Raw genomic sequence first — 27,474 nt, 5'->3', positions numbered from 1 at the left:
TTGTTAGAGTTGAACACTGTTTCTGTCTGACCACTTGGTGAATCATAACCTGGGCCACAGAAATGTGATCCTTGTTATGTCTGCAGCTGCAGCCACTCACACGTCTTCAGTTTCACTGACTGCAGATCAGAGGCAGGAATGGGTTAATAAATGACGTCATGTAGGCTGATTGTGCATTCACATCATGGCCTCTGTCCGTCTGTAGCATGTAGTGACGTTGCATCACGCTGAGAGAGCAGCTGAGGAGGAAATATAGGACAACAGGAGGAGGAAGAGGAGGAGGAGGTCTGCAGCAAAGCCTGAAACCACAGAGAGTGGTTCAGAGACGAGCAGATCTGCATCAGGTACGTCTTCATCCTGCATGTATGTGTTGTGTTTGAGCAGCAGAAAAAGGTCGTGCCACAGCCTGTTAGCTGATTCTAATGGAAGAGTTCAGCATTTTAAAACTGCAATGAGGCAGGGAGAGGATGTTCCAGCAGAAAATCCAAGGAATGACATTTAAACTTTTCCTTTATGAAGGCACAATGACAGGGAAACAGGGGGATTTCAGGCTTTATGGTCACAGTGCAAGCTCAACGAAATGACACAGACCAATGAATGAGGACTTTAATATCAGCAGCAGGACAGCACATACAGAGCACATATAGAGGGTGATGACATGGTGGTATTAATGTGTAATAGTGAGGATAAGATTGTAATCCAGCTCATGTCAGAGCTGCTCTCAGTGTAAAACCTTCAACATGAGGAGTTTCTGCAGATATATCAGATTAACATTGCTGAAGCTGTTCCTGTTTGTGCCTCAGTGTTCATATTTGAGTTTCCACGTCAGCTGGGAACTCTGAGGTGTTAAAGCTAATCGATGCTTCTGTATCAGCACTGTGTTCTCATCAGTCTTTTTGTCCTTCTTGATCGTGCTGTGTCTGTTTTTCTAGTCTTTTGTGTGTTTTGGAGTGTTTTGTAGAAGCCTGGCATCAGACAGAAATGTGTGCTGGTCCCTTTAAACTATCCCTGAACGGCTGCACTTACATGCAGAATGCATGAGTACTTGCAGTGTGACTGAAGGTTTCAAGTTATCTTTACATCCTTTCAATCGGGAAATGTGATGTGTGTTCTCGTCAGCGCTTCGTCCCTGAAAATATTTACAGTCAGAGTGTTTTAAAATCTCAGCAGAGGAGCAGTTTGACATTCAGGTTTAAGTCATGAAATCAGGTGGATCGTTTCCTCTGAAGGGTTTAAACTTTAAATAAATATAATCTGAATACCAAGCTCCAGGTAAACACAACCGCAGCCTTAAATCTGACAGCCTTTCCCAACCAACCAATCTCTGGAGACCAACAAACCTCTCTAAACGATCATCAAAGGCCACACTGATGAAGAACAAGCACTGCACAGAACCGTAAAACACATTCCAAGATTAATAAATGAAGCTAGCACTGAAGCTCCAAACTAGCAGTTCTTCTAGTTTCCACTAGAGGCTCCAGGAGTGACCCAGGACCAATAGACTTCATTGTTAAAATAAACATGTTTACAGTCTGAGACGGGATAGAAACTGGTTTGTGCGCTGTACATAATTTCCCACTTCCTGAAACTATTTTACTTCTGTTACATCATAAAGATAAGTAAAAGGAAGTAAAAGACAGGAATGGGAAGAATAAGACATGCAGATGACATAGATTTATAAGCTGGAAAAGAAGGAGACTGCAAAAGTTTATCTGGGGTTCATATCAAATATAACGTCTGTATGGGGGGAAAATGTTTTTATAAGTCATATGTTTAATTTTACTAACAGGCCATCCAAGAAGTCTGAGCTCCAGTTTTGGTCACCAGTGAAATTCTAGGATTTTGATTGGATGTTACTGCACAGGTATTTGTGTCTGTGAGGCTCTGCCCTCTGAAAACAAAACATAGCACCTCATGGGTCAAAATGCTAAAACTGATGGCACAAAGCAAACAGCCGATAGCCCTCTTTTATTCACAGTCTGCTAAAGGTTAGCGCTATTTGTAGGTAACATACCAGCAAACTGAGAGTTAAGGGATTCAGTGGTCCAGGTGATCTCTGTGGTCAATTCTTATTTCAGTCATTTGTCATGAAGAGCGGTCCCAATTTATAACTGTATAGATGACACCAGCCGCCCATGGTAGCTGTTGATTGGTTCTTGTGGCAGTGGTGTCCGCAGAGAGATGCTGTGTTTGCTCCCCTCTCACTGAGGTTATGCGGGTTGGTGGTTAAAAGGCAGCAGAGCTGCAGAGTGAGACATGTGGAGATAGAGTGTGTGTTTGAGGCCTGCACGCTGCCCGCCTCCTCGTGATGCAGTATCTGTCGCAGCTCTCACCGCCTCTCCCTCCTCCCCCTGTGTTTCCCTCCCAGCTCCAGAAGGATGAAAGGGCTGCAGCGGCTCTCTCTACCCGGAGCGTGAGGACCCTTCCTGGGCTCCATCTGCCTCATTCTCTCCCCTCCTCACCCCTCTGGAGCTCTGACCCCCTCATCTCTATAGCTTCCCGTCAATCAGAGGAAACATGGATGCCTTCCGGCTGCCGCCTGTCATCGAGGAGGTCCTCGACCCATCCGGTCAGTCACTGTGTGTGCGTGTGTCTGTGTGAAGGGATAAGCATCAGAGTCTTCATTTTTAGTCCCATTTATTTTACCTTACATTTATTTTATCTTCACCTTGTTAATTATGTTCAGCACTTCCTGTTTCACATAAAAACCATAGAGGCTAGAACAAGGTGTAGACATTTCAAATGTGTGTCAGAGGTGCAGACTGAGGTGCACGCTGGAATTCAAATTATTACTTTTGATTTAAGAGAAACACGTTCTCCTTTATATGAAATATTATATTAGAATTATCTTATTTTATGGGATTTTAACTCTTTTGTTGTTTTTATGCTGATGGTACATACATTTAAAGGTGTTTTGCTGCCAGGTGAAGTCAGGTATATTCAGTTGTTTACCTTTTCCCTGCCCCTCACTTTAAATGATTTGCTGTTAATGATGCACCAGATTAAATAAAGGTTAAATCCAGCAGATGTCTCTGCAGCACAGCACACAAAAAATTTGGACATTGAGTAAATTTAGAGGATTTTAAAGTATTTAAAACAAGGATATTTGATAAAAACTGTTAACCTGCTTGAAAACCTCAGACAGTTTCGGTATTTATCTCCCACTAAAATAAAGGGTATGACTTTCAGTGACAAACAAGAAGAAACCTGGTTTATTAAGAAGAGCCCTGGTGGTCAAGTAAAGAAGTACATCATGGTTTTATAATCTTTTAAAATAAATATTGTTTTATTTGGAAACTCCTACAAAATAAGAGAAGTGTATTTTCATCTCTCTTTGTTAAAAATCCTCCTCTGCCTCTTCATTGTCTCCTTCCTCTCTGAGCAGATGAGCTCTGTGAGCTGAAGGAGGAGAAGCCCATCATGCTGGCAGATACCCTCACAGCCAAAGAGAGGGAGTCCCTTGAGGAGAAGGAGGAGACAGGGGGTGAAGGAGAGAAGGGGCAGGAGGAGGATGAGAAAGAGGTGAAGAAAGAGAAGTCTGAGGATGAGGAGGAAGGCGGCGATAAAGGTAAAGAAGAGGAGCTGGAGGAGCTGAAGGCTCAGGTGTTGCAGCTACTGCTGGAGCTGGAGGAGACACGGGAGGTGTCTCAGAGACATGAGGAGAGCTTCATGGAGCTACAGGGTGAGGAAACGTCACTTTGCTTCATATTCACGGTTGTTACTCCTTCTGCATCTCCTGTTATGCAGGAGCACAATCAAAACTGCTCCCAACAAACATAGAGGTTTACATCAGCTCTGTAACTTTCCTCTTATCTGTATTTCATTTTATTCAATTTAATAACGGTACAGTACTCTGTTTTTGGTAACCTTTGTCCTTGATGTAAATATGTGAAAACTGTGTATGTTTCTGTTCTGTGTCTTGTGTACTGTTTGTTTGTATATGTGTCTTTCTTGCTGCTGTTACACCCAAATTTCCCCATGTGGGACAATTAAAGGATTATTCTATTCTATTCTATTCTATATCATTTCTCCTTTCAAAGGTCTGTTAGAGGAGGAGCGGCTGGCCAGCGCCCACCAGGCCGAGAGCTTCACCCGGCAGATCCAAAGGCTGCAAGGTGAGCTCCTTCACCTCCCTGACTCTGACAGTATGACACTCTGATTCTCTGACACTCTGACACTGACTCACAGACTCTGACTCTCCGAGAGTCTGACACTCTGAGACTGTGAGTCTGACTCACTGTCTCTGACTCACTGACACTGACTCACTGACTGACTCTCTCTGGCTCTTTGACACTTTGACTCTCTGACACTGACTCTCTGATCTCTAAGACACTGACACTCTGAGACTCTGACTCACTGACTCTCTCTGACTTTCTGACTCGCTGTGACTTTCTGATCTCTCCGACTGTCTCTGACTATGACGCTCCGACTCTTTCTGACTCTGATTTTCTGATGCTCCCCGACTCTCTCTTGCTCTCTGACACTTTGACTCTCTGACTCTCTGACACTCTGACTCAGACTGACTTTCTGAGACACTGACTCTCTGAGACACTGACTCTCTGAGACAGTGACTCTGACTCTCTCACACTGACTCTGACTCACTGACTCTGACTCTCTGACTCTGACTCTAAGACTCTGACTCACTAACTCTGATTCTCTCGGACTCTGACTCTTGGACTCACTGACACTGACTCACTGACTTTGACTCTCTCTCTGATTCTGACTCTCTGAGACTCTGACTCACTGACTCTGACTCTCTAACTCTCTGAGACTCTGAAACTGTGATATTGACTCTCACTCTAATTCTCTCACGCTGTCTGACTCATTCAGCCCAGCTGCGTTCAGTCCAGGAGGAGATGGACAGTCTGGAGGAGGAGAAGGAAAGCGAGCTGGAGGAGGTGCAGCAGGAGCTACGCTCAGCTCAAGAGGAGGTGCTAATGCTGCAGCAGGCAGCCGAGGAGGCAGCAGCAGAGAGAGAGAATGACATTGCCTCCCTTCAGGAAGAGCTATGCCGTCTGAGGGCGGAGCTACAGCGTCTGCACGCCACAACAGCCGAGTACGAACTTGAGGTGACAACACTGAGAGCTGAGCTGAGCATGAAGAGCCACAGCACACTGACACAGGGTAACTGCAACTAAACACAGTAACTATAACTCTAAGTAATATTAACCTGCATTATCTAAGGTTTAGTACTAGTAACTGTAACTAAGTAGGAGAACTGTAACTAACAGATGGGACCTTTATCACCTGAGATGAAGGAAACAAAGTGAACAAACATCTGATGCACCAATAATGCAGAGATGTAATAACGTGTTTGTTTCTTCATTAGAATCAATAAGACAATTATTAGTCAGTTAATCAATACTGATATCAGTCTTTGTCTACTGATACAGGTGAGGTCACTCAGCTGCAGGACGAGTTCAACTCTCTGACAGACCAACATCAGAATCTGACTAGTGACAACAAACAGCTGAACAACAAGGTGGAGGAACTGCAACAACAACAAGACGCGTGAGTGACCTGAGCAGCTTCAGTCAAAACATCCACCTACACCTGACACTCTGACTCTTAAAATGTGCGAAAATTCTTCAAGCTTGGGTTTTCTACCAGAGGCTTTTTTTGTGTGGTAGACCCCACCCCCTGTGGATCTTGTGCTCAGAGCTTGTCTGATCATTTCCTAATAATATTTAAATTTACAATAATGAATTACACGGCAATGGGGAATAGATTTCATAACAGCAGATGTCTTTCTGAAAGCACTGTAACTAAGTTCAAGGTCTTGTTAATAATTTTACTTCTTCACTGTGTACGACTCTGCACAATGTGGCTCCTCAGAACAAGAAAGCACCAGATCACAAGAACTTGACTCCCTGGTGTAACTCTTAAACACAAACCTTAAAGATAACTTGTAAGCTGGAGAGGAAATGGCATATCACAAATTTAGAAGTTCATTATTTAGCCTGAAAAAATAGTTTGCTGCTTTATTGTTTTGAAAATGTCCCCCATAAAGCTAGAACGTCTCACTATTCATCATTGTTTGACGAAAATAAGAATAACCCCAGGTTTCTCTAAAGCACTGTAGCCAGGCTGACAAAAGGTTACAATTTATGTTCTTATGGCCTCTGACGGTGGACTTATCTCTGTGCTGGTCCTGCTAGACCACAGTGCAGCATTCGATAGTGTTGACCATAATATTTTATTATAGCGATTAGAACTTGACGTAAGTGTTACAAGTACTGCACTGCAGTGGTTTTAATTATATCTATCTAATGGACTCAAATTTGTTCATGTAAATGGAGAGTCGTCTTTACACACTAAGGTTGATTATGGAGTTCCACAGGGTTCTGTGCTAGGACCAATTCTATTTACATTATACATACTTCCTTTTGGCAGTATCACCAGAAGGTATAGCATACATTTTCACAGCTATGCAGATGACACCCAACTTTATCTATCCATGAAGCTAGATAACACACCAATTAGTTAAACTGCAGCAATGTCCTAAAGACATAAAATCCTGGATAACCACTAATTTAACGCTTTTAAATTTAGATAAAACTGAGGTTATTTTACTCTGCCCTGAAAATCTTAGAAATATGGTATGTAACCAGATTCTTACTCTGGATGGCATTATCTTGGCCTCCAGTGACACTGTGAATCTTGGAGTCATTTTTGACCAGGATATGTCCTTCAGTGCGCATATTAAATAGATACAGATGTGGACAAAATTGTTGGTACCCTTCAGTCAATAAAAGAAAATCTCACAATGGTCACAGAAATAACCTTAATCTGACAAAAGTAATAATAAATAAAAATTCTATAAATGTCAACCAATGAAAGTCAGACATTGCTTTTCAACCATGCTTCAATAGAATTATTTAAAAAATAAATGCATGAAACAAACTACCAAAAGGCAACATTGCAGACATAGAGGGCAGCTACAAGTACCTGGGGATCCCACGGGCAAATGGGAACAATGAAGAGGCCGCTAGAAAAGCTGCAACCACCAAGTACCTGCAGAGGGCCAGGCAAGTCCTGAGGAGTCAGCTGAACGGTAAGAACAAGATCCGGGCTATCAGCACCTACACCCTGTCCATTATCAGGTACCCTGCTGGGGTAATAGGCTGGCCAAAGGAGGCGATAGAAGCCACTGACATCAGAACAAGGAAGCTCCTGACCATGCATGGAGGGTTTCACACCAAGTCCAGCACCCTGAGCCTGTACGCTAAGTGGAAGGAAGGAGGCTGGGGACTGGTGAGTGTCAGCACCACAGTCCAGGATGAGACAACAAACATCCTCGAATACATTGGGAAGATGGCCCCAACTGACCGAGTGCTCAGTGAAAACCTCAGGCAGCAGAAACCCAAGAATGAAGAGGAAGAGGAGGAACCATCATGGAAGGACAGGCCCCTGCACGGTATGTACCACCGGCAGATAGAGGAGGTGGCTGATATCCAGAAATCCTACCAGTGGCTGGACAAAGCTGGACTGAAAGACAGCACAGAGGCACTAATCATAGCAGCACAAGAACAAGCTCTGAGTACAAGATCCATAGAGGCTGGGGTCTATCACACCAGGCAAGACCCGAGGTTCAGGCTGTGTAAAGATGCCACTGAGACAATCCAGCACATAACAGCAAGGTGTAAAATGCTAGCAGGCAGGGCATACATGGAACACCATAACCAAGTGGCCGGCATAGTATACAGAAACATCTGTGCCAAATACGGCCTGGAAGTCCCGAGGTCAAAATGGGAGACGCCCCCTAGGGTGGTGGAGAATGACCGAGCTAAGATCCTGAGGAACTTCCAGATACAGACTGACAAAATGGTGGTGGCTAACCAACCGGACATAGTGGTGGTAGACAAACAGAAGGAGACGTAGTGATAGACGTAGCAGTTCCGAATGGCAGCAACATCAGGAAGGAACACGAGAAGCTCGAGAAATACCAAGGGCTCAGAGAAGAGTTTGAGAAAATGTGGAGGGTGAAGGTAACGGTGGTCCCCGTGGTAATCGGAGCACTAGGTGCGGTGACTGCCTAACTAGGTGTGTAGCTCCAGCAGATCCCAGGAACAACATCGGAGATCTCTGTCCAGAAGAGCGCAGTCCTAGGAAGAGCTAAGATACTGCGCAGGACCCTCAAACGCCCAGGCCTCTGGTAGAGGACCTGAGCTTGAAGGATAGACCGCTTGCAGGGACGAGCGGGTATTTTTTTTTTTTTAGGGTGTTATTATATATCTCACTTTGTCTCCTGAAGCTACTGTTCCAACAGATCTTCTGTCTAATGGCAAACAGGTGTGATGACGTGTATCTGGCAGTCAGAGCGGAGGGCAGTACTGAATATGAAAAGGACAACCAGGTGAAGGCGGACTCTTATATCACGGTGTTCCAGTCCAGACCTGAGCAGAAGGACTCATCTGATATACAGGAGGAGATCAGCATCCTGAAGGTCAAACTGAGACAAGCTGAGGAGACAGCGCAGAAGGTCCAGAGAGAGGTGAGAGGTGACTGCTGTTTATGAGCTAAAACATCTGGATGTTTACTACAGACGGACATCATATTTGGTCAGTTTAATCCAAAGACTGTTGATATCTTGAATTGCAAAGCTTTTGATTTTACCTTTAACAGTCATCTGTAGCAGCATGGCAAATTTCAGCATTTCAACATTAAAAAACAGGCAGTTGTAACTCGAATAGAATAGAATAGAAACATGCTTTACTGTCATGGTACATGTTTAATGAAATTGTGGGAAATTGTCCCCAGTATGTCTGTGAAGGTTCTCAGTCATCCAGGTCATCGTAGTCAAAGGAGCTTGGAAAGAAAAGCGCCTGGACTTCTTTAAGTTGCTTGAAGACGTTTCACCTCTCATCCGAGAAACTTCTTCAGTTCTAAGGTCAAATGGTGGAGAGTCCCAGATATAAACCTAGTGGGAGTAACCCCCCACAGAGGGACAAAAGGACCCCCTGATGATCCTCTAATCGCCTGAGCCAAGGTGTGAAACTGGGTGTGGGTCCCAATCAGCCAGAGTTTCGGGTGTGTTCATTGTGAAACCTGGCCCCACCTTATCATGCGACTTCCTGAGGTCAGATGGCCCAGGATGTGAGTGGGCGTTAAGGCGTCTGGGAAGGGATCTCAAAACTGGATTATAGATGGCAGAGAGTTGGTGTCGTAAACCCCCGCCTCTGTTCAAAGATGGTCGCTCACAGTGGACATAGATGGCTTCTTTCACTCCTCTTTCAAACCATCTGTCCATCTGTCCTCTGTCCAAAATGTGAACATTGGCATCCTCGAAAGAGTGTCCTCATGCTGTACAGTGCAGCGAGGAATGCTCAGACCTCTACATTGGAGAGACCAAACAGCCACTTCACAAGCGCATGGCACAACACAGAAGAGCCACCTCCACAGGACAAGACTCAGCAGTCCATCTGCATCTTAAGGATAAAGGACACTCTTTCGAGGATGCCAGTGAGAGGTGAAACGTCTTCAAGCAACTTAAAGAAGTCCAGACGCTTTTCTTTGCAAGATCCTTTGACTGTTCCCAGTATGGAATCAGCATCTTCCAATAGTCTTCAGGTTTACAGACCAAAGAGGTCCTGACCTGCCCATAGTATCTTTGTCTCTTATATAAATATCTGTTATTGATTTGTTGTTGTGTTTCTTCTGTCCTTCCTTCAGTGTGAAGGTTTGAAAGGTGAGCTCGCCGAGCTTCAGCAGCTGTATGACTGCAGCCAGCGGGAGCGAGCGGCACTTGAACAGGAGCTGCAGCGCTGCAAGGCTGAGCTGCAAAAACTGGTGGGCAGGAAGTCACAGGTGAGAGGTCACAGGTAAAAGCCTCAGGTGCTTAGTGAAGTTGGGTATGTTACAATGTTAAAATGTTTCAGTACTGATAGATTATTTGGTCTCAAGTAACCATGCCTGACAGAGATTAGGGTTAAAACTCCCTCCCTCTGGAGAGGAAAGGGTGAGGTTTAGATTAACATAGCAGAACATTTTCAGGTAAGTGTTTAGAGAAAAAAAATCTGGTCCGTGCTCTGTCACATGACGCCTCTCTGTCTGTACTGTGTGCATGTTGGCCGGTAACAGCTAAGCCCAAACGCTTTCTGGATCATTTTGCTTTCAGCTCTGCTCGTGGCCGGTTTCTGACAGTTTTTCTGTGAGCTTCTAAATGTCTGTCGCTTCAGGGCACGTTGTCTTTTGTCTGGTCTTTCGCCTATATCGCACAGCCCTTGAAAATGAATTTCATACAAAAACAAAGAACACGGACATTTACAGCTCATCTGATATGGAACATCTCCTGCAAGACAGACCAGTCCAAACAGTTTGGGACTCTTTACTTTAACATCAGTAAATCAATTCTTCCCGGAGACTCCAAAACTTGAACAAATAAATTCCCCAGTTAGGTGACTCAGTATTGATCAACTGTCAATTTTTCACACCTTATGACTCAAATTGACTTGAGGGTTCACTAGGTAGGATGTGAAATTCAACTGATTTTCATTTTTCATAATGTCAAATGGATTAAAGAGATTGGAAACTTTAACAATCAGATGACCCCCCCACCCCCACCCCCCACCCCAAGGAGCAGCATTTGGTGTCAGTGAGGAGCAAAACTCCCGTCTAACAGGAAAAAACCTCCAGCCTAACCAGGATCAGGGAGGGGCAACCCATCTAGTCTGATATAGTTCCACATAAGAGGGGCCTTAAAGATGAAGGCTCTGCCTCCCATTCTACTTTTAAATACTCTAGGAACCACAAGTAAGCCTGCAGTGTGAGAACAAAGTGCTCTAATGTGGTGATATGGTACTATGAGGTTATTAAAATGACATGGGGCCTGATTATTTAAGAGCTTAAATGTGAAGAGCAGGATTTTAAATTCTGGATTCTTAACAGGGAGCAAATGAAGAGAGGCCACCTGTCAGTACTGTTGCTGCAGCATTTGGGTTCAACTGAAAGATTTTCAGGAAGTTCTTAGGGCATACAAATAACAAATTGCAGCAGTTCAACCTAGAAGTAATAAATACAATAACTAGCTTTTAGCGTCACTCTGAGACAGGATATTTCTAATTTTAGAGATATTGCAGAAATGGAAGACAGCAGTCCCACATATCTATTTAATATGCGCATTGAAGGACATATCCTGGTCAAAAATGACTCCAAGATTTCTCACAGTGTTACTGGAGGTCAAGTTTATGCCAGCCAGAGTAAGAATCTGGTTATATGCCATATTTCTAAGGTTTTCAGGGCAGAGTACACTAACCTCAGTTTTATCTAAATCTACAACCATTAAATTAGTGGTTATCCAGCCTTTAAATTTTTAAGACATTAATGTAGTTTTACTAATTGTTCTTTCTTATCTAGTTTCATGGACAGTTAAACTGGTATGGATTTTTGCATAGCTGTGAAAATCATAATCCTTTGTCCAAGTCAGCACTCAAGACCTGCTGTTTGACTTCACCCTTATCTGGATCTCCAGCCATGCTTTCAACACTCCTACTTGTAATTTGAAATGTAAACTGTAAAATTAAAAACTAAAACTACACAGAGTTTGGTTTTCTAAGACTTGCTGAGGAACTTTCCTGACTCGAGCATTTGCATTCACTAGTGCTGACATGAGGTTTGACTCAGAACTTGTTGTGGCACTTGCCTTTCTTTTCTTTGGACTTTGTAAACAGTGACCTGGTCCCCAATCCACTCCTCTTCATCAGATAATTCATTCAATTTCTTATCCACCATGCAGCACTGCAGGGGTGTCATTATTTTGATAGTAGCAGCCTTTAACATTGACATTAGTTCCTCCTTCCCTTGGCAAAAATTAAATGGGATTTTTTCACAGGCCTCCAGAAAATATCACTTTGTGAAATATAAACATTTTAGGATGAATTTAGGATATTTTCACCGAGTGAGATATAAACTCACTTGTGAGAATACTAACGCTAGGCTAACAAACTTGTTAGGAAACACATCAACTTTTAAGATGGCTCTCTACAGCCAAAGCTGACCTGGTAGTTCTTACCCAAAAGCTCCTGCAGGGCTGCTGATGCTTCAGATTTGATCTCCAAAAGTCTTGAAATGACAAGATGCTGATGTTTTAATGTTAAAGACTTCAAACAAAACAAAACAAAAAAAACCTCACCATCTTGTCTTTAATTTTTCAGTTTCCTCACTTCATTTCCATTTTTTTGTCTGATTGCCGTCTCTTCTGTTTCACATGAAATTTACACGAGAAACTGAAAAATTCTCTGAAAATTTGATGAGTTTTCATGATCGACCTGCCTGCCTATCAGTCATTTCACATCAGATCACTCGTTTTCGTTTGCTCCCTGCTTGCCGTTCGCCCTCACGTCCTCTGACTTTATTATTCTGATTTTTTTATTTTCTCCTCTCTCCATACTCCCCACACTCCTACCTTCTGTCTTCTTCCCAGAACTGCACTCGCCAGTCTGAGCCCCCTGTTCTCTCCATCCCCTTCATAGGAATGATTGTAATAGTGGCCTTGATTTGGTGCTGGTGGGAGGAGCTGGCGTCTTAGATGGGACCAGGTATGGCCATGACCTTCTTCCTCTACCAGGCGCTTTCAAGGAAAACTGCCTCTGCATTTGTTTCCACAAATGAAGAAACAATTGCTTCAGATGAACCCCTCTGTCATTTAAAGAGTTTAAAAGTGGAAACCTCTGCCACCATGACTTCCCAATCTCTGTTCAAATCCAGGTTTTACTTGTTTGTTTGAACTGTAGTAGTACATCAGCCGTGCCGGGTGTTCCATCCTCCATCAGCCATGATTTTACATGCTCATGTCCCGACTGATTTAATGCTGGGCTCAGTTTGTTTTGTCAGGTTGCTTGAGTTTCTGTGAAGCAAATCAAATATGAAGGAAGGTTGGTGGTTCAATCCGCGTCTGCTTTCTATATGCCAAATATCTTTGGGCAACATACTAACCCCAAGTTGCTCTCAGATGCCTCCATCATCTGTGTTAATGTTAGATAGAAAACACTTGCATAGAAAGAAGCGCTTGTGCGAATGGGTGTGAATGTGTGAATGAGCCAAGTTGTGCAAAGTTAGCTCATAGTAGAAAAGCACTATATAAGAACCGGTCCATTTACCATCTGTCCATCAAAGAGCCCATAATAATGTAATCTTTACACTTTAATTCTTAGATTAATGTCAGAATTCCGAGAAAAAAAGTCAGAATTCTTACTTTTTTCTCGGAATTCTGGAAAACAAGAAAGAAAAAGATGTTCCCACTCTTTTTTTCCCCCAGTGGCCCTAATCCTCTTCCATACTTTTATCTTTTATATCTTTTTAAAGAAAATCTATTTCTTTATTTATCTTTTTTGTATTTTCTTTATCACCGAGGGCACCACTGTAATTTTTGTTATGTTCTAGCAACATAATGCCAGTAAAGAAAATCTTGAATCAGAAGAGTCTTTGCTTGTGACACAGCACGGACTTTTTCTGTAAGATTAAATATTTTCAGTTTATGTATGATTGCATCTTAGCATTGACTCTGTTTGTAATTTTGAGGCACAAAAAACGTCCTTCACCTTTCGCCTAAACACAGCCATACAGAGGTAGTTAGAAAAATACTGAATGACCTGCCACTCACTCTTCACTTGTGACCAGTACGAATGGATTCGCAGAACATCTAAAAGTTCCCAAACATCTTAAAGGCTCCACACTAAAACTTCGCTTATGGTCATATTCAGTATTTTTTGTTGTCAATTTGTGTGGGTTCTTTGCATATGTGTTTAGAATATGCAGAGGTTGAAGAGGCTCTGCTTCAGGGGCCACCTGATTTCTTCACCCCTCTGGACCAGATCCTACAAGCACATTCAAAATGTGGTGGGAGGTCAGAATGTAGTGCTCTTTTATAAAAAGTATTGTCCCCTTTTTTATAGACATTTCCATTATTTGGTGCATCCAAATGGAAAAGAACTGCAAAGTCAAAATAAAGTTTCAAACTCCATTTAAAGTTTCCAAAATATCCAGCATGTGGCTAAAACCTAATGTGCTTATAAATTAATTTTATTCTAACCTGTCTTGTCGTCTCCCGGCAGCGCGACTGTGAAGGCTGGAACCTGGCAGTGGTGGCAGTCGCCGTGGCAGCCATTGCTGTTCTGGTTGTCCCTAGTTTCACCAGGGCTTGAGGAGTACACAGGAAGCGACCTCACGGTGAACTGTAGGATTGTGGGATTGCCGTCATCCATCCAGTGCTGCCCTCATACATGTGACCATCCTGATGTCTGCTTGTTGCATCTCCATGACTCTTTGACCAAACGCCACAGACGTCAGTGAGTGCTGGAGGGGAAAGCAATAGGAATTCCCGACATCGTCTACTATGATTCTTTACTCTTCCTGCAGGTCAGCTCTGCGCAGATGGTCAAGCGGTTGATTTATTGAGTACTCACCATCACAGTTCAAGAGTTGAACAGAATATCTCATTTTGTTGTATCTTCCAGAAGTACCAGAAGTAGCTTGTCATGAGGTTCGTGAAGACAATGGACTAAGTTTCACTTTCGTGTTAGTGGATGCTACATATAAAAAAAAAAATGTCTCTACATTCAGTGTTAAAATGGAAAATATAAACTCATGGGGTGAAATGATCTAATTAACTTACTGATAAAACATGCTTACTTACTTGAATAGTTTTGGTGATTATTCATTAAAATGAGATTTGATCAAACAGCAGTCCAAAACAAAAGGCTCATTAATTTAAAGGCAACACTCTGAAAAAGTAGCACATTTTTACTTTAAAAATGACTTGAGTTATTATATTTTCCTTCAGCTTTAAAATTATTTGCCTTATTTCTGTCCTGGTGAGTTTAAGGAGTACTTTGCACTTACTGATAAAGGAGAAAACAGTAGCAGATAAAACTTGATTGTTTAGCGCTTCAAATACTGCCTTCCTTCCTTCTTAATGTTATACATCATCTGATCATGTATTTGTCAGAAACTTAACGCTGATTAACTTTAATCAGCGTTAAGTTTCAGCAGGTCTGGTTTGTAGCATGAAACACTGGGATTAGCTTTATTTTACCTTCCTCACTTCTTATAAATCCGTTTACATGTCTGGATTTCTGTTTTTCAAATGTGTAGTATGACTATCTATAAAAGTAAAATAGCACTTTAAAAATATATATATTTCCTAAAGCTCATTTCTAAAGAGAGATAATTTCTGTGGACTGATTACACTGTGTTTAAATTCAGATTGTGCCAGAGTTGTTTTTATTTTGCACAGTTAGGTGTAGCAGATGGTTTTCATTGATTTATTTATTGATTTATTTTTGAACAGACACTTTCCTCCTTCTCTGAAATAATGCTAAGGGGATTTTTTTGTTGTTCATTTTTAGCATGTTGTAGAAAATGTGATTAAAATCAAAACACAGCAAATGCTAGTGTTACTTAACATGCAAATTTTAGATTGTGTATGCAGATGACACTTTTCTTTATTTTTACGAAGAGCAGAGTTTGATCAAAACGTAATGAACTGAAAACTATAATGATTAAACAGAAAATTACTTTTTTACTAAAAAAGTCCAAATTTTATGCATGCAGATGATACATTATTTTACATCTAACAGTTGAGCACAATGCAGCAGAATGAATTTCATGAAAATTTGATTAATTGAAAAATGATAGAAGTTAAGCTCATATACAGTCCTAATCAAATAAGGGCACTGGGCAATATCTATTTACAAATAATAATGGAGGAGGACCAGAAATGATGTCATGTAGTGGAACACCTTTCACTGAATTCAAAATGACAGTGATAAGGACACAAAGTTTTATTTAGATTCCAACATTGAATATTGTTTTGTTTATTTTTTTTCTTCTGTAGAAATTAAAAACTGGGATGGATCTTGTCTGAAAGGGGCGGCAAAAATTCAGCATTTAATGTAAAACCCCAAAGAGAAGTCTGCATCTGCATTTTGGTTGATCAAACTTCTCAGATGCCTCAGATCATCCTTCTGAATAAACACGTCTTTTTCTGTAAGCTTTTGAATTTTTTTTACTGTGGGAGATACCCAAATACATCTCTTTTTTGCTTTTGCACACATTTCAAACTTTATGGTTCCTAAGTTATGTTTACATTTAAATAGAGACCAAATAATCCTAGAAAATAAGAATAAGCTGTTCAGATGACTGTGATCCCTTTCAGGGTGGAACAAGGTACTTCTGTCAAACTTGTTTCAGTAAGATAACAACTAGCTCAGACATTCCAGTTTCTTTACAACATATGGCACTGCAAATGAAGATTGAACTGTGACAAGTGTACTTGACTGAAGATATTAAAAGCATTAATTTGATAAAGCAGGGCTTTAACAAACTATGGGAATTTAAAATTAATAAAGGCTTATTAATTAATTTAAGATTATTTAAATTAATTAATAATTAAATCCGAAGTTTGATCAGGCTATTATACTGTATTGTTTAAAACAACTAGTAGCATGTGCTGTTAGGAGCTCCTATAAACATTTTGCATGACAAACACGTGTAGCCTACTTTAAAGACACTTGCTGAAGGAAAAACATATTTTACACATTTAACTGATGTTGTGAAGTTTTCTTAGTAATATGTGTAGGTCAGCTCCCAGCAGAAAAAAAAACAATAATATATATGAAAGGTTAGTCAAGATAAAGACTTAATTGCCACACAACTTTCACGGGGTAACTTTTTTAAATGTACTTATTTACTCAAATTAAAGGTATGAAAGCCCATTACTGCCAGAAAAGGGAAACCAGTTAGGAACAAAAAATTATTATCTCATTAATGTCACTAGCTAAGTCAACATTAATGAGATAATTAGACAGATGTTGAGTTGCACATTATTTAATCATTTTGATCAGTGAGTTTCAACTAATTTTATCTGATATTTTAGAACATAAAATACTAATAGTTATAACCTATATTTGACCTGCTAGTGTTTTTGGTATTTCCTGGGCTTGAATCTGGTTTTGTGTTGTATCGGGGCTCTCACTGTTTTTAGTGTTGCCTTTGCTGGTCTTGTGTTAAAAATGTGTCTGAAAATATGTAATTTATTCGAGACTTCCACGACCTTAACTGGCACTGAATCAATTCCTCCAGAATGTTTTTAAATCTGTGTTTTACTGTGAATACAAACTCGATACTATTTTTTTATTATTATGTCAGTAAAATTACAAAAATCTTCCTAAAAGCTGCATGCCGGTGTTCCTCTGTACCGTCTTGGTATCTTTGCTTTGATCAGGTGCTTTGTTCTGATTTTTCTTCTGCTTGGTTTCTTCTTTGTTCTGTTTTAAAGTGCATAATTTTCCTACAGCTTCTGTGATAATAAGTATGTGATAGTTTGTCAGATGTTTGCAAATCTAGCATTAAGAAGAGTCTGGGGGTGGACTGATTATTGGTTTCCTGATACATTAATATACAGCAGCACAACTCAGACTGTTTGTCCATTATGCAGAAATCACATCTGAATTTATAGAACAATTTAAAAAACTTTCTTTCATCTATTGTGTGAATATGGATTTACTTTGAAAACTTCTCAAACATCTGAGCTTCCTGTTAGGCCACCAAATCTCCTCTGATGGTTCTCGTATGTCTGTGTTGGAGTTATCTTGACAAAAGTCACAATAATATAATCAAAATACAAAATATGTCAGTTTATCTGCTGTTGTTTCTGCCACAGTAACTTGCACTTGATATCAATTTCTGGAGGTCTGTGATAGTTTTTATGTACTTCTGAAAACAGAACTAGTACTTATCTGATCCTTTTGTTGTTCTCTTTTCACAAAATTAAAATGTAAAAGTGAAAAGGCATATTTTGTTTTATCAGTGATATCCTGAATCCGTCCATCCTTAGCACAGTCCTGACAAACGTTAGCTCCCAGTAGGTATCTCCATCCTGCATGTTAGGTTTAGAGGAATAGTGACTTTGCATGAAATTAGAAGAGTAGATGTAGCCGCTGTAGCAGCTTCAGCCAAGCTGTAGCATGAGCGCTAAAATCCAATTCTTCCATTAGCTGATGCAGACTGTGTTATTAGCCAATTGTTTTTATGGTGGATTTTAGTTTCATCTGGGTTTAACCAAGCTGAGCATGAACACTGGAACCATGGGAGCACCTTAACATCTACATGATGGTTTACATTAAGTTTATGTGGCACACAGCTAAAGACATTGTCACTGAACTAGTTTAACTTATAGAACTACAAACAGTTTAACGCAACATGTTTTCCTGCTGGTTTCTAACTGGTGTTGTGTCGCGCAGCTGTGTCTAATGGAAATAGCAGTTTATTATTATAGTTATCTATCAGTAGCAGCTAGTTCAGCCTAATTTAGCACAAGTCCGTGTAGCTGCTGAAATACTGGCATGTTTTATTAGCTAAGTGATATTTTTGTTGTTATTAGCCACTGCAGGCATTACACTAGGTTCTTCTAGTACTGACAGGCATTGTTGTAGTTTTTTGTAACTGGTGTTTATAAAATTAGCTTAGCCTAGCTTAACATATGTTAGCCAGCATAACTAAAGATAGTATGCTAAATGTTTTTCCATATTTTGGGATTTATTTGGTAGTTAGCAATAGATTTATTCAACATCATGCTAGTTGGTATAAAAATGAATGTTATGGTTTGTTGTTTTGTTTAGTTTTATTTTGTTTTGGGGGTGGGACAAGTGTTCATATGTTTAAACGTGATTAGCCAAGCTCAGCGTTGATTAGGATGTTAAACACATAGGGGGAAACTGCCAATGAGCTTTAAAAAAGAAAATACAGAAGACACTGATAGCTGTCAGTTTGCCCCTGAGTTCCAGCCTTTTTGCAAAGCTAGGTTCATCCTGGATGTATACTTAGACCACGGTGAAAAGATTTAAAAATGTCTGACTGTTTAAACTCCTCAGATTTCACTGCTGATTGTGCGTCAGGTGTTACTGTCAAGTATCAGGTGTGCTGTATGAACTCTGCTTCTACTTTGGCGTCCTGAATCTGAGCCGCAAAAAAGTGGAACATCACTGTCATCTGGCTGCTGTTTCTCTTCTTTGTTTTTGATCTCTGTTCTTGATGTTTTTGCACCATGATAACATCTGTCTGGGACTGTATTTTATGTTTGTTAAATGATCTAATACAAATAAACATAGTTTTCCTTGTCTTTCATGTGTTCAGCATTATGGTATATTTTCAGAATTACTGGTAAAAACAACCTTGAGACATTACATGCACCTGTTTCAACCATGCAATTATCTATTCAACCAATCACATGGCAGCAACTTATTGCTTTTAGGTATGTAGACATCGTGACAATGACCTGCTGAAGTGCTTGGTTGTTGGTGCTAGAGAGGCTGGTCTAAACTTGAAGCAACTGGGCTCCAGCAGCAGAAGACCTCACATGTACCACTTTTGTTCACTAATAACAGTAGGCTACAGAGAGGCTACAGTTTACACAGACTCACAAAAACTGGACAACAGAAGACAAAAAAACGTTTCCTGGTCTGATGATGATTCCTGCTAGTACAATCAGATGGTAAGTTTAGAGTTTGGTGAAAACAGCCATTATGAAGTCATTTATCAATCCTGCCTTATACCAGTATTTCAGGCTGCTGGTGGTGTGATGGTGTGAAGGATATTTTATTGACCCGCTTTTGTCACCTGAGCAACACAGTTTACAGTTTAAATACAGCATCGTAGCTGAGTATTGTTGCTGACCATGTCCATCCCTTTATGGCCATAGTATACCATGTTCTAATGCTCTATCTACTCTGTCATCTGATGCTGTGTCAGTTTCTGCTGTGAAACCTTGTGTCACCATCATAGTTGTGGCAGCTGTGTGGTGGATCAAACCAAACCAAAAGGTCCCATTAGAGCCAGAAAAGACCACAAAACCAGGAATGATTTAGGGCGGGGCTACCTAGTGGTCAAAAAGTTGCTTCATGGTGACATCATAATGGCTACTTCCATCGTCTTTATTCAGTTCATGGTGAAGGGGAAAAAAAGAGTAGGAATCAGGAGTGAAGTCATGACCGTAATAAGTGGTGATAACTCTGGTAAACTGTCTGCCCTGAGAGGATGATGAGTGTATCACGGCGGCACTCGCTGTTAAATTTAGTTTGGCTCCATATTTACACTTTAGATGTGAGCTGCTGTTTTCCTCTCGTGATATCTGAGCTGGACGCAGATATTTTCAGACTCACGGTGAGTCTGTATTCCTGTCTTGTGTTTTTATAGTAAGTCTCTAAACGTGACACACAGGAAATATGCCTGATGCCACACATTTTAACTCAAAACACTACTTTCATGTTTTCATACACATGTTCAACGAGCCCACGATTCCACAGCATGAATGCAGTGAGCCACTGTGCCACTTGTCACTTTTTAATCCACTCAACCCACTAGAATCATCACTGTGGACATTTTTTGTTTATAAAGACTATAGACTATGTACAGCCACAGCGAGCACATTTTAGGCTGATGTTCAACACAGTTGGAATAAAACCAGCAGCTCTTATAAAGCTGTAACTGCACACATCTGTATGTGATTATTGCAGAGCTGATCTTGGGTTTCACTCTGGGTCAAGTTCAGCTTGTTTCACGTAGAAGCAGACTGTGCTCAGCAGGGGGCGCTGCTGTTTACGTCAATAAATCTCTTCAGTTTGTTTTATTCTTCAAAAACGCAGCATGGAATTTTTCTTCCTCTCTCGCTTGCTTCAGTTTGCCGCGCCTCCATTTGGCAGCCAATGGAATTGCAAGAAGCAGCAACACCTCATTCAATTAACTGTAAACACCTAACCTCCATTGTAGTTACCATTAATTGTCATTAATCATTATCACAGAGCCTATTGTATTTTCAGATATGATATGTATTTCCAAACTGAAGTAAACTTTGATGTTTTTTATTTATGCTTTGTTGTTTAAATATCATGCAGTGATTTGATTCGCTGTCTGATGGTGATGTCATGTCCCTCCTCAGGGTGTCTCTCCAGGTTTGAGGACTCTAAAAATACCCGGAGGTGTCAGAGCGGCTGTGGAGCCCCGGGTCCGGCTGTCGGGGTGGGGTAGATGGGGGTGTCCTGGTTGGGGGTGTCCAGCGTGTCTCCACCCCCCTGTTCCGCGCCGACCAATGATCTGCGGTCTCGGTGTCCTGCGGCTCGGAGGATGCCCGGGCCGCAGTAGTATATGGTCATGGCAGGGGCATTCCTGGGAGTCCTGCGCAGTGACGCCGAGCCTTTAAACCTCGCTTCACGCTCCCGCAGCTGCACAGCCCCACTCTGTCCACGACGCCACCCGCGTGTGACCACAGCCAAGCCAGCCGGAGGACAAAAGCAGACTATTCTTCACTCTTCCTCCCGAGCCTCCGCTTTCTCTGAGAGTGTGAGCCACAGGAGTGACCTCGGGTCTGCATGCGCGCCTCTTTACGCACAGCTCCGTGAAGCTCCCTCCCCGCGCGCTGGGCACTGCCCCTCCGCTTCCACTGCCCCCCGTTTCTCTTTTTTTTCTGCCTTTCCTTCTCTTCCCACTGCGCTCGGTTCTATAAAAGGCATGTCCATGATGAGCAACAACAGCTACTTGGAGCCCCAGCAGTTCTACCAGAGCACCGCGGACATCGGCGAGGAGGAGGAGGAGGAGATGCCGGCCACCGAGAAGGACCTAGCCGAGGACGCCCCGTGGAAGAAGATCCAGCAGAACACCTTCACTAGGTGGTGCAACGAGCACCTGAAGGTGATCAACAAACGCATCAACGACCTACAGAAGGACCTAAGCGATGGGCTAAAGTTAATAGGGCTGCTGGAGGTGCTAAGCCAGAAAAAGATGTACCGGAAGTACCACAGCAGACCCAACTTCAGGCAGATGAAGCTGGAGAACGTGTCCGTGGCGCTGGAGTTCCTGGAAAGGGAGCACATCAAATTGGTCTCCATCGGTGAGTGCGTAAAACCGAGACAGAGGCGCGTTTGGAGAGTTTTTACGCAAATTTTACGCACGGTGTGTATTTGTATGTGTGTGTGAGAGAGAGAGAGAGACCTGGAAACAGTCAGCCCAACTGCTGGTTTCTTTCATAAAAGGGGTTTTAACAAAGGTAATCACGTGTGGCATCGGTTTGTGACTGACAGGTCACAGGTGTGGCTCACAGGTGTGTGGAGATCCAGGTGTTCACAGCTGTTCAGTGCGTACAGCTTCATCAGTGGATTCATTCAAAGAGTTTCTTATTTTTAAGGATAAAAAGTCAGAATTATTAAAGCCTGCTTTTAAATTTCACCCAAGTACAGAATATGTGGTTTTTGCAAAAGGTCTCGGGAGGGCTCAGAGAAACTTGTTGAAACTTGAACCCTTCAAGAAATCCAAAAGTGTTTGGAACCCTCCAGAAGGACGTAAATCGGACTGCAGATGTCTTGGAGTGGATGTGAATGATGAGTGGCCAAGGTGTTGCAGGGTTTTATAAATCCTGAAGAAGTACAACTTTACTGCTCAGTCTGCAGACATGAAGTCCATGCTACTTAGTACAGCATTAAAAAACTAGTATAGATGAAGTTAAATGCACTAATCTGACTAAAGGACAGTATTTGCAGACACAGTGTGTTTGTGTTGCTGAATTCATTGTGCAGTGGTGTGTTGGAGTCTGTGTGCCATGGTTTTCAGTGTTTATATGAAGGTTTAGTTGTTAACAGACTCCTGTTGAGAGTAATTGTTCCCACTTCAGTCTGTCTGTAACTGTGCAGGACACAAAGACTAAGCAGGCTTACCTTCATTAAATGAAACATAGGTAGTAACAGTAATAATAACTTTGTTCATATAGCATGATTTAAAAAAAAAAATCAAAGACAGATGATCAAAAACATAAATAGCAAAATCAAAGGGAGACCCTGAAATAAAAGACGATAAATGAGAGAGAGGAAAAATCCACACACTGAAGAAAAAATCACAGCCAACAATTCTTCTTACATTCAATATCAGGATTAAACTGAGTTTAGACTGAGCTTGTCACAGTAACCGTCAGCTGGAAATCAATGCTTTAATTAAAGAAAATCACTTTTTGTAATTATGTCACATTTATTATAACTTAAGGAAAAACATGCTTCATTTTCATTCATTGAGCAGTTTTCAGTTTCGGGCTTTTGAATGTTTCTTGTATCGGATTAACAGAAAATACCCAGCTGTGTATTTAACTTGTGGACATCTGTCATATATTCATGGAAATAATATTAAAATATTTAAAGAAAAATACTGACATCACTAACGAGACATGGTGGTTAAGGCTAAAGGTGAAAGTTTTCCTCTGTCCAGCTGTGCGCTCAGCTCTGGAGATAAGTTTGTTTTCATGTGTTGTAGTTTTACTTTTGTTGAGGGTCTAACAGGACAAACTGAAGCTTGAGCTGCTGTTGTGAGTCTGCAGCTGATGGGGGGGCTGTTGGGGGGCTGTGAGGCCTGGAGGGCGCAGTTACTTGTTGGGGTTTTATGGGGTGGAGGGGGTGGAGGAGGTGGAGGAGCAGTGTGAGTAGGAGTTGATTGATAGCAGCACAGCTGAGCTCTGCTGTCCCTCAGCCAACAGCTGCTGAAAATAGACCCAGAGAATGCAGGGCCTCGCTAACCTGCTGAGGGGCCTGGGGGCAGAGACATGCTGAGGGCTCCTCAGGACCCCCTTATGCAGGGCAACATTTAATTAAACTTTGTTAATAAAATGCATATGCTTTTCTATTATTTTATAATAATTTTATATAGATAGATAGATAGATAGATAGATAGATAGATAGATATCTATATAGATATATAATTATATATAAAAGGTCATTATAACCAACCACAGCTGACAGGCTTCATAAGAGGCCTGGCCTGGAGACAGCCACTTAATAATGTTTTAGCACTAGTAGTGGGGCCAACAGGAACTCATCATTGGTTAGCTAATATATGTGAGTTGCTTGTTGTGTCTGATACACAGATATTTGATGTGTGACAGGATGTGATCTGTAACCTGATTGGCTTGTTTCCAAACCTGAGGGGTGGGTGTATAAATGGTTAATGTGGTGTTTGTGTAGCTGAGGCTGCTGAGCTGAACTGCGCGTTTTCTCTAACCTGGATTCTTTCAGCCAAACTCCATTCAAATATCGGCTAATTTTACCTCCATGCCTCTCTGGCTGTGTCTCTGTAATAGTTGCCATGTGTTGCAGCAGTCAGCACACAGGAATGTTAAACTAAGGCCAGGACACCCCGCCCCTCCCTCCCCTCATAGTAACTCACTACACGCTGCTGATTTCTGAGCCGTGTTTCACATTAACTTCCTGTTACAGCTGAGGATATCCTACCTGACTGTGAGGTCACAGGTTAGACTGTACCTGTGCAGCGTTTATGTGAAAACGGTGATACCGAGTCTGTGTGTGGCAGCAATTCAGAGGTCAAAGGTCGGGTGGAATAGGAGACGAAGAGAGGTTCAATGTGGAGATGGTCATTTGTGGGAGAGGAAGTGTGAGTGTGGTATCGCCTCTCTTTTTAGGACGTACTGGGAGCTTCACTTTGTCACACTGTCGGCTTCATTAAGACCAAAATAACGAAGTCGAGTCTGAGCCTTTCTTGTGTGGGGGTGACGTCCTGCTGTCCTGAACCTTCAACCAGGATATAATAGTGAGAGTAAAAAGTCATACTAAAGAAAAACTCAAAGCTCCCAGCGGGACTCGAACCATGACCTCCAAAGAAGGGCTCCTTCCAAGCTCCTGATGAGGACGTCACAGGCTGTTATATAAGACACCCTCGTACTGTCCTGATCCTCCCTGCTGAACACTTCCTGTCAGGCACCGGCAAACACGAAACTAATGAGGAGGCTGTGGTCACGCCCCGTTTGGACTTTTATGTTTGCACTTTTTTTCTTTTGTTATGAGCTTGTTGGGTTTAGATGGTTTAATCTGCACCAGTAACCCACCTCTTTGAAGCTGTGGTGTGTTTGCACCTTCCTTCTCTCAGAGCTCCTGGAAACCTCAGAATCAATCTGTTATGAGTCAGCGGGACAGCTTTCATTAACGATGGCTCAGCATCTCTAAGTATCACTGAGGCAGCGTGACACCAGCTGGATGCTGGAAACTACATCAAGGGTCCAGCTTAACCAGATTAAAGTGAGCTTGTTTGGTCATTTCCAGATGTGGGAGCGTGTTTAAGCCACTGTTGGAGACAGATGTTTCAGTGCTGGGCGTCTACATGCTAGTTGGTCTTTGTTCCCTCTGAGCCTCACTGGGTATTTGTGAAGTTTGAGAGGAACAGCTGCACAAACAGCAGAAATCACCTCAAAACAGTTTAAACTAGCTGAGGGTGATGTGGGGGAGTAGGAGCCCATTACCAGATGAGCTAATAAGCAAAACTGGAGATGGTGGGGAGGAAGAACACCCTTTAAACTGGAAAACAGGAGGAGGATCAGGGTGGAGTACCTAACAATAAGATCAGCAAAATTTCAAATGGACTGCAGGGAAAGAATGAGATTTTTCAAAGCCCCGGACTTCCCCTGTGTGTGTGTGTGTGTGTGTGTGTGTGTGTGTGTGTGTGTGTGTGTGTGTGTGTGTGTGTGTGTGTGTGAGAGAAGAGAGATAGAGAGATCTGGTGTGATCTGCTGACTGTCACACTGTAGACTCTGCAGTAAACGTCCAGTTTGAGTCTGAACAACAAAGACTCACTTTAGTTACTGCCCCCCCCCCCCAGACAGAGACCAACCACATGACAAGAGGGTGAGGGTGTGTGTGTGTGTTTGTGTGCATGTGTGTGTCAGCTGTCGCCACAGCTGTTGTGAAGCATTTGAAGCAGCAGCCGGAGCCTGAGCACATCGAGGGGAATGATGTGTTCAGGCTCCAGCTGACAGAGTTATTATAAGTTATTGATTAGTGTGTGGTGTGTTGTATGTGTGTGTGCAAGATCTGGGGTATCTAACAATATCTAACAGTGGTACATTGGCTTTGCAGAGCTACATCCCTAAAAAATCAGACAGACTGAGAAAAGTTCCACGCTGGAGAGATTTGATCTCTCGGCTGGTTTGTGAACGCCTCCATGCTCATTGTTGTTGGAGGAGGAGGCTGGGCTTCTCTGCTTAGACTGCTGCCACTAGGATAAGAGAATAAGATGGATATGTGTGTGTGTGTGTGTGTGTGTGTGTGTGTGTGTGTGTGTGTGTGTGTGTGTGTGTGTGTGTGTGTACATACATATGTATATGTACATATATGTAGTAATGTGAAAAAATGCTTTAAACAAAGAATGCTTTCAGAAATATGAACGCTTGTTTATTTGCCCCAAATGTAGCCAAGCCAAAGTCATTAAGAATTATCTTAAGTGTAAAGAAGAACAAGAAGTACTGGAAGTAATGGCATGGTCCCCACAGAGCCCTGATCTCAACGTCATCGAGTGTGTCTGGGATTATATGAAGAGACAGAAGGATGTGAGGAAGCCAACATCCACAGAAGATCTGTGGTCAGTTCTCCAAGATGTTTGGCACAACCTACCAGCCGAGTTTCTTTAAAAACTGTGTGCAAGTGTACCTAGAAGAATTGATGCTGTTATGAAGCCAAAGCGTGGTCACACCAAATATTGATTTGATTTAGATTTCTCTTTTGTTTATTCACTGCATTTTGTTGATTGGTGAAAATAAATGATTAACACTTCCTTTTCTGAAAGCATTTTTTCTCTCATCTCCGTTCTTCCTCCTGATCGCCTCTCAGATCAGCACATTTCTCTTTGACCCACCTGTTTCTTTTGACCCTCACCTGCACTATAATCCAGTGGAGGGTGTCTTAAATTGTGGAATCTCACATGAAATCACGGCTTTATTCATATCAGCTCCAAACAGCCTCTGAGCCGTCTCACGTGTCGGGTTTCTCTGGGTGGTGTTGTCAGAAGGAAGGCGCCTTGATGAGGATGACACCGGAGCGTCACTGCTACACGAGGATATACCTCACATCTATCACGTCATCTGACAAACGGATCCCGGCTCCTGCCAAGTGTCCCTGCTGAGGGACACCTCCCTGTGGAGCCAGGGACACTTGGCAGGATTTCGGGTGCCTGAAGTTTGTCTGTCAGGGTGAGATGTTAAGCTGTGTTATTGGAACTCTGATATATATCTGTTTTATGTCTTCATATTCCTCTCAGTCTGTTCAACTGTTTGTTTCCTGTTTTACTTTGATAGTTTTGTCTGGTGTCTTATATTGATTTTGACTTCCTGTCTATCTCCTTGTCCCTCCTCGCCTCGTTTAACCAGAACTCTGAGGTACATTTAGTCCTTTGTTTGCTGCTCATATGTGGGTGTTTTCGGTATCTAAGCTCCTCATGCCTGGCGCTGGCTGCACTCGTTTCACGGCTCATCCAAAGGTCTTCTTCAGTCCTGACAGATGACGGGGAGTCAGTGGTATTTAATTTGGAGGCGGATCAAATGCATGAAGGTGTGAGCGGGGCTAAATGATATAGGCGGTTGATGGCTGGTGTCATATGCCACTACCTTTGTCCAGTGATGGTGCTTCAGGTCTTCAGCAGCTCAGAGAACCAAGCAGGACCCTG

General features: G+C 42.1%; 2 protein-coding genes across 6 annotated transcripts in view; both read left to right on the top strand.

The window, feature by feature from the left end:
- Positions 1-2,517: 2,517 nt before the first annotated feature.
- Positions 2,518-14,141, top strand: LOC146614849 (uncharacterized). 2 transcript variants are annotated; one of them, XM_085376472.1, is made up of 8 exons: positions 2,518-2,569; positions 3,386-3,682; positions 4,041-4,115; positions 4,831-5,124; positions 5,394-5,511; positions 8,293-8,494; positions 9,673-9,807; positions 14,052-14,141. In XM_085376472.1, the coding sequence occupies exons 1-8, from the start codon at positions 2,518-2,520 to the stop codon at positions 14,139-14,141; spliced, it is 1,263 nt and encodes a 420-aa protein (XP_085232598.1). The 2 variants fall into 2 exon arrangements, with proteins under 2 accessions (XP_085232598.1, XP_085232597.1); XM_085376471.1 differs by lacking the exon at positions 14,052-14,141 and adding an exon at positions 12,422-12,526.
- Positions 14,142-21,186: 7,045 nt separating this feature from the next.
- Positions 21,187-27,474, top strand: part of LOC146614848 (filamin-C-like) — a 61,853-nt gene continuing 55,565 nt past the window's right edge. For 3 of the 4 annotated variants that reach the window (XM_085376002.1, XM_085376000.1, XM_085376003.1), the window contains exon 1: positions 21,187-21,880. In XM_085376002.1, the coding sequence (XP_085232128.1) occupies positions 21,502-21,880 (379 nt within the window). In that variant the 5' untranslated portion in view covers positions 21,187-21,501. The remainder of the gene's footprint in view (positions 21,881-27,474) is intronic. The other variant, XM_085376001.1, reaches the window with a different exon arrangement.

This window comes from Diplotaxodon limnothrissa, linkage group LG17 (genome assembly GCF_057381915.1).
Source record: "Diplotaxodon limnothrissa isolate DT_005_m linkage group LG17, D_limnothrissa_male_GT1.1, whole genome shotgun sequence".
Taxonomy (NCBI): Eukaryota; Metazoa; Chordata; class Actinopteri; order Cichliformes; family Cichlidae; genus Diplotaxodon; species Diplotaxodon limnothrissa.
Note: the sequence above shows the minus strand (reverse complement) of the source record. Positions and strands in the feature narration are given on the sequence as shown.

What these genes read in the sequence shown, in the direction of transcription:
- LOC146614849 (XM_085376471.1), top strand. Translation starts at nt 2,518, where the DNA reads ATGGATGCCTTCCGGCTGCCGCCTGTCATCGAGGAGGTCCTCGACCCA. An exon ending in GGAGGTCCTCGACCCATCCG is followed by an intron (nt 2,570 to 3,385) that starts GTCAGTCACTGT and finishes CTCTCTGAGCAG; the next exon opens with ATGAGCTCTGTGAGCTGAAG. An exon ending in GCAGATCCAAAGGCTGCAAG is followed by an intron (nt 4,116 to 4,830) that starts GTGAGCTCCTTC and finishes TGACTCATTCAG; the next exon opens with CCCAGCTGCGTTCAGTCCAG.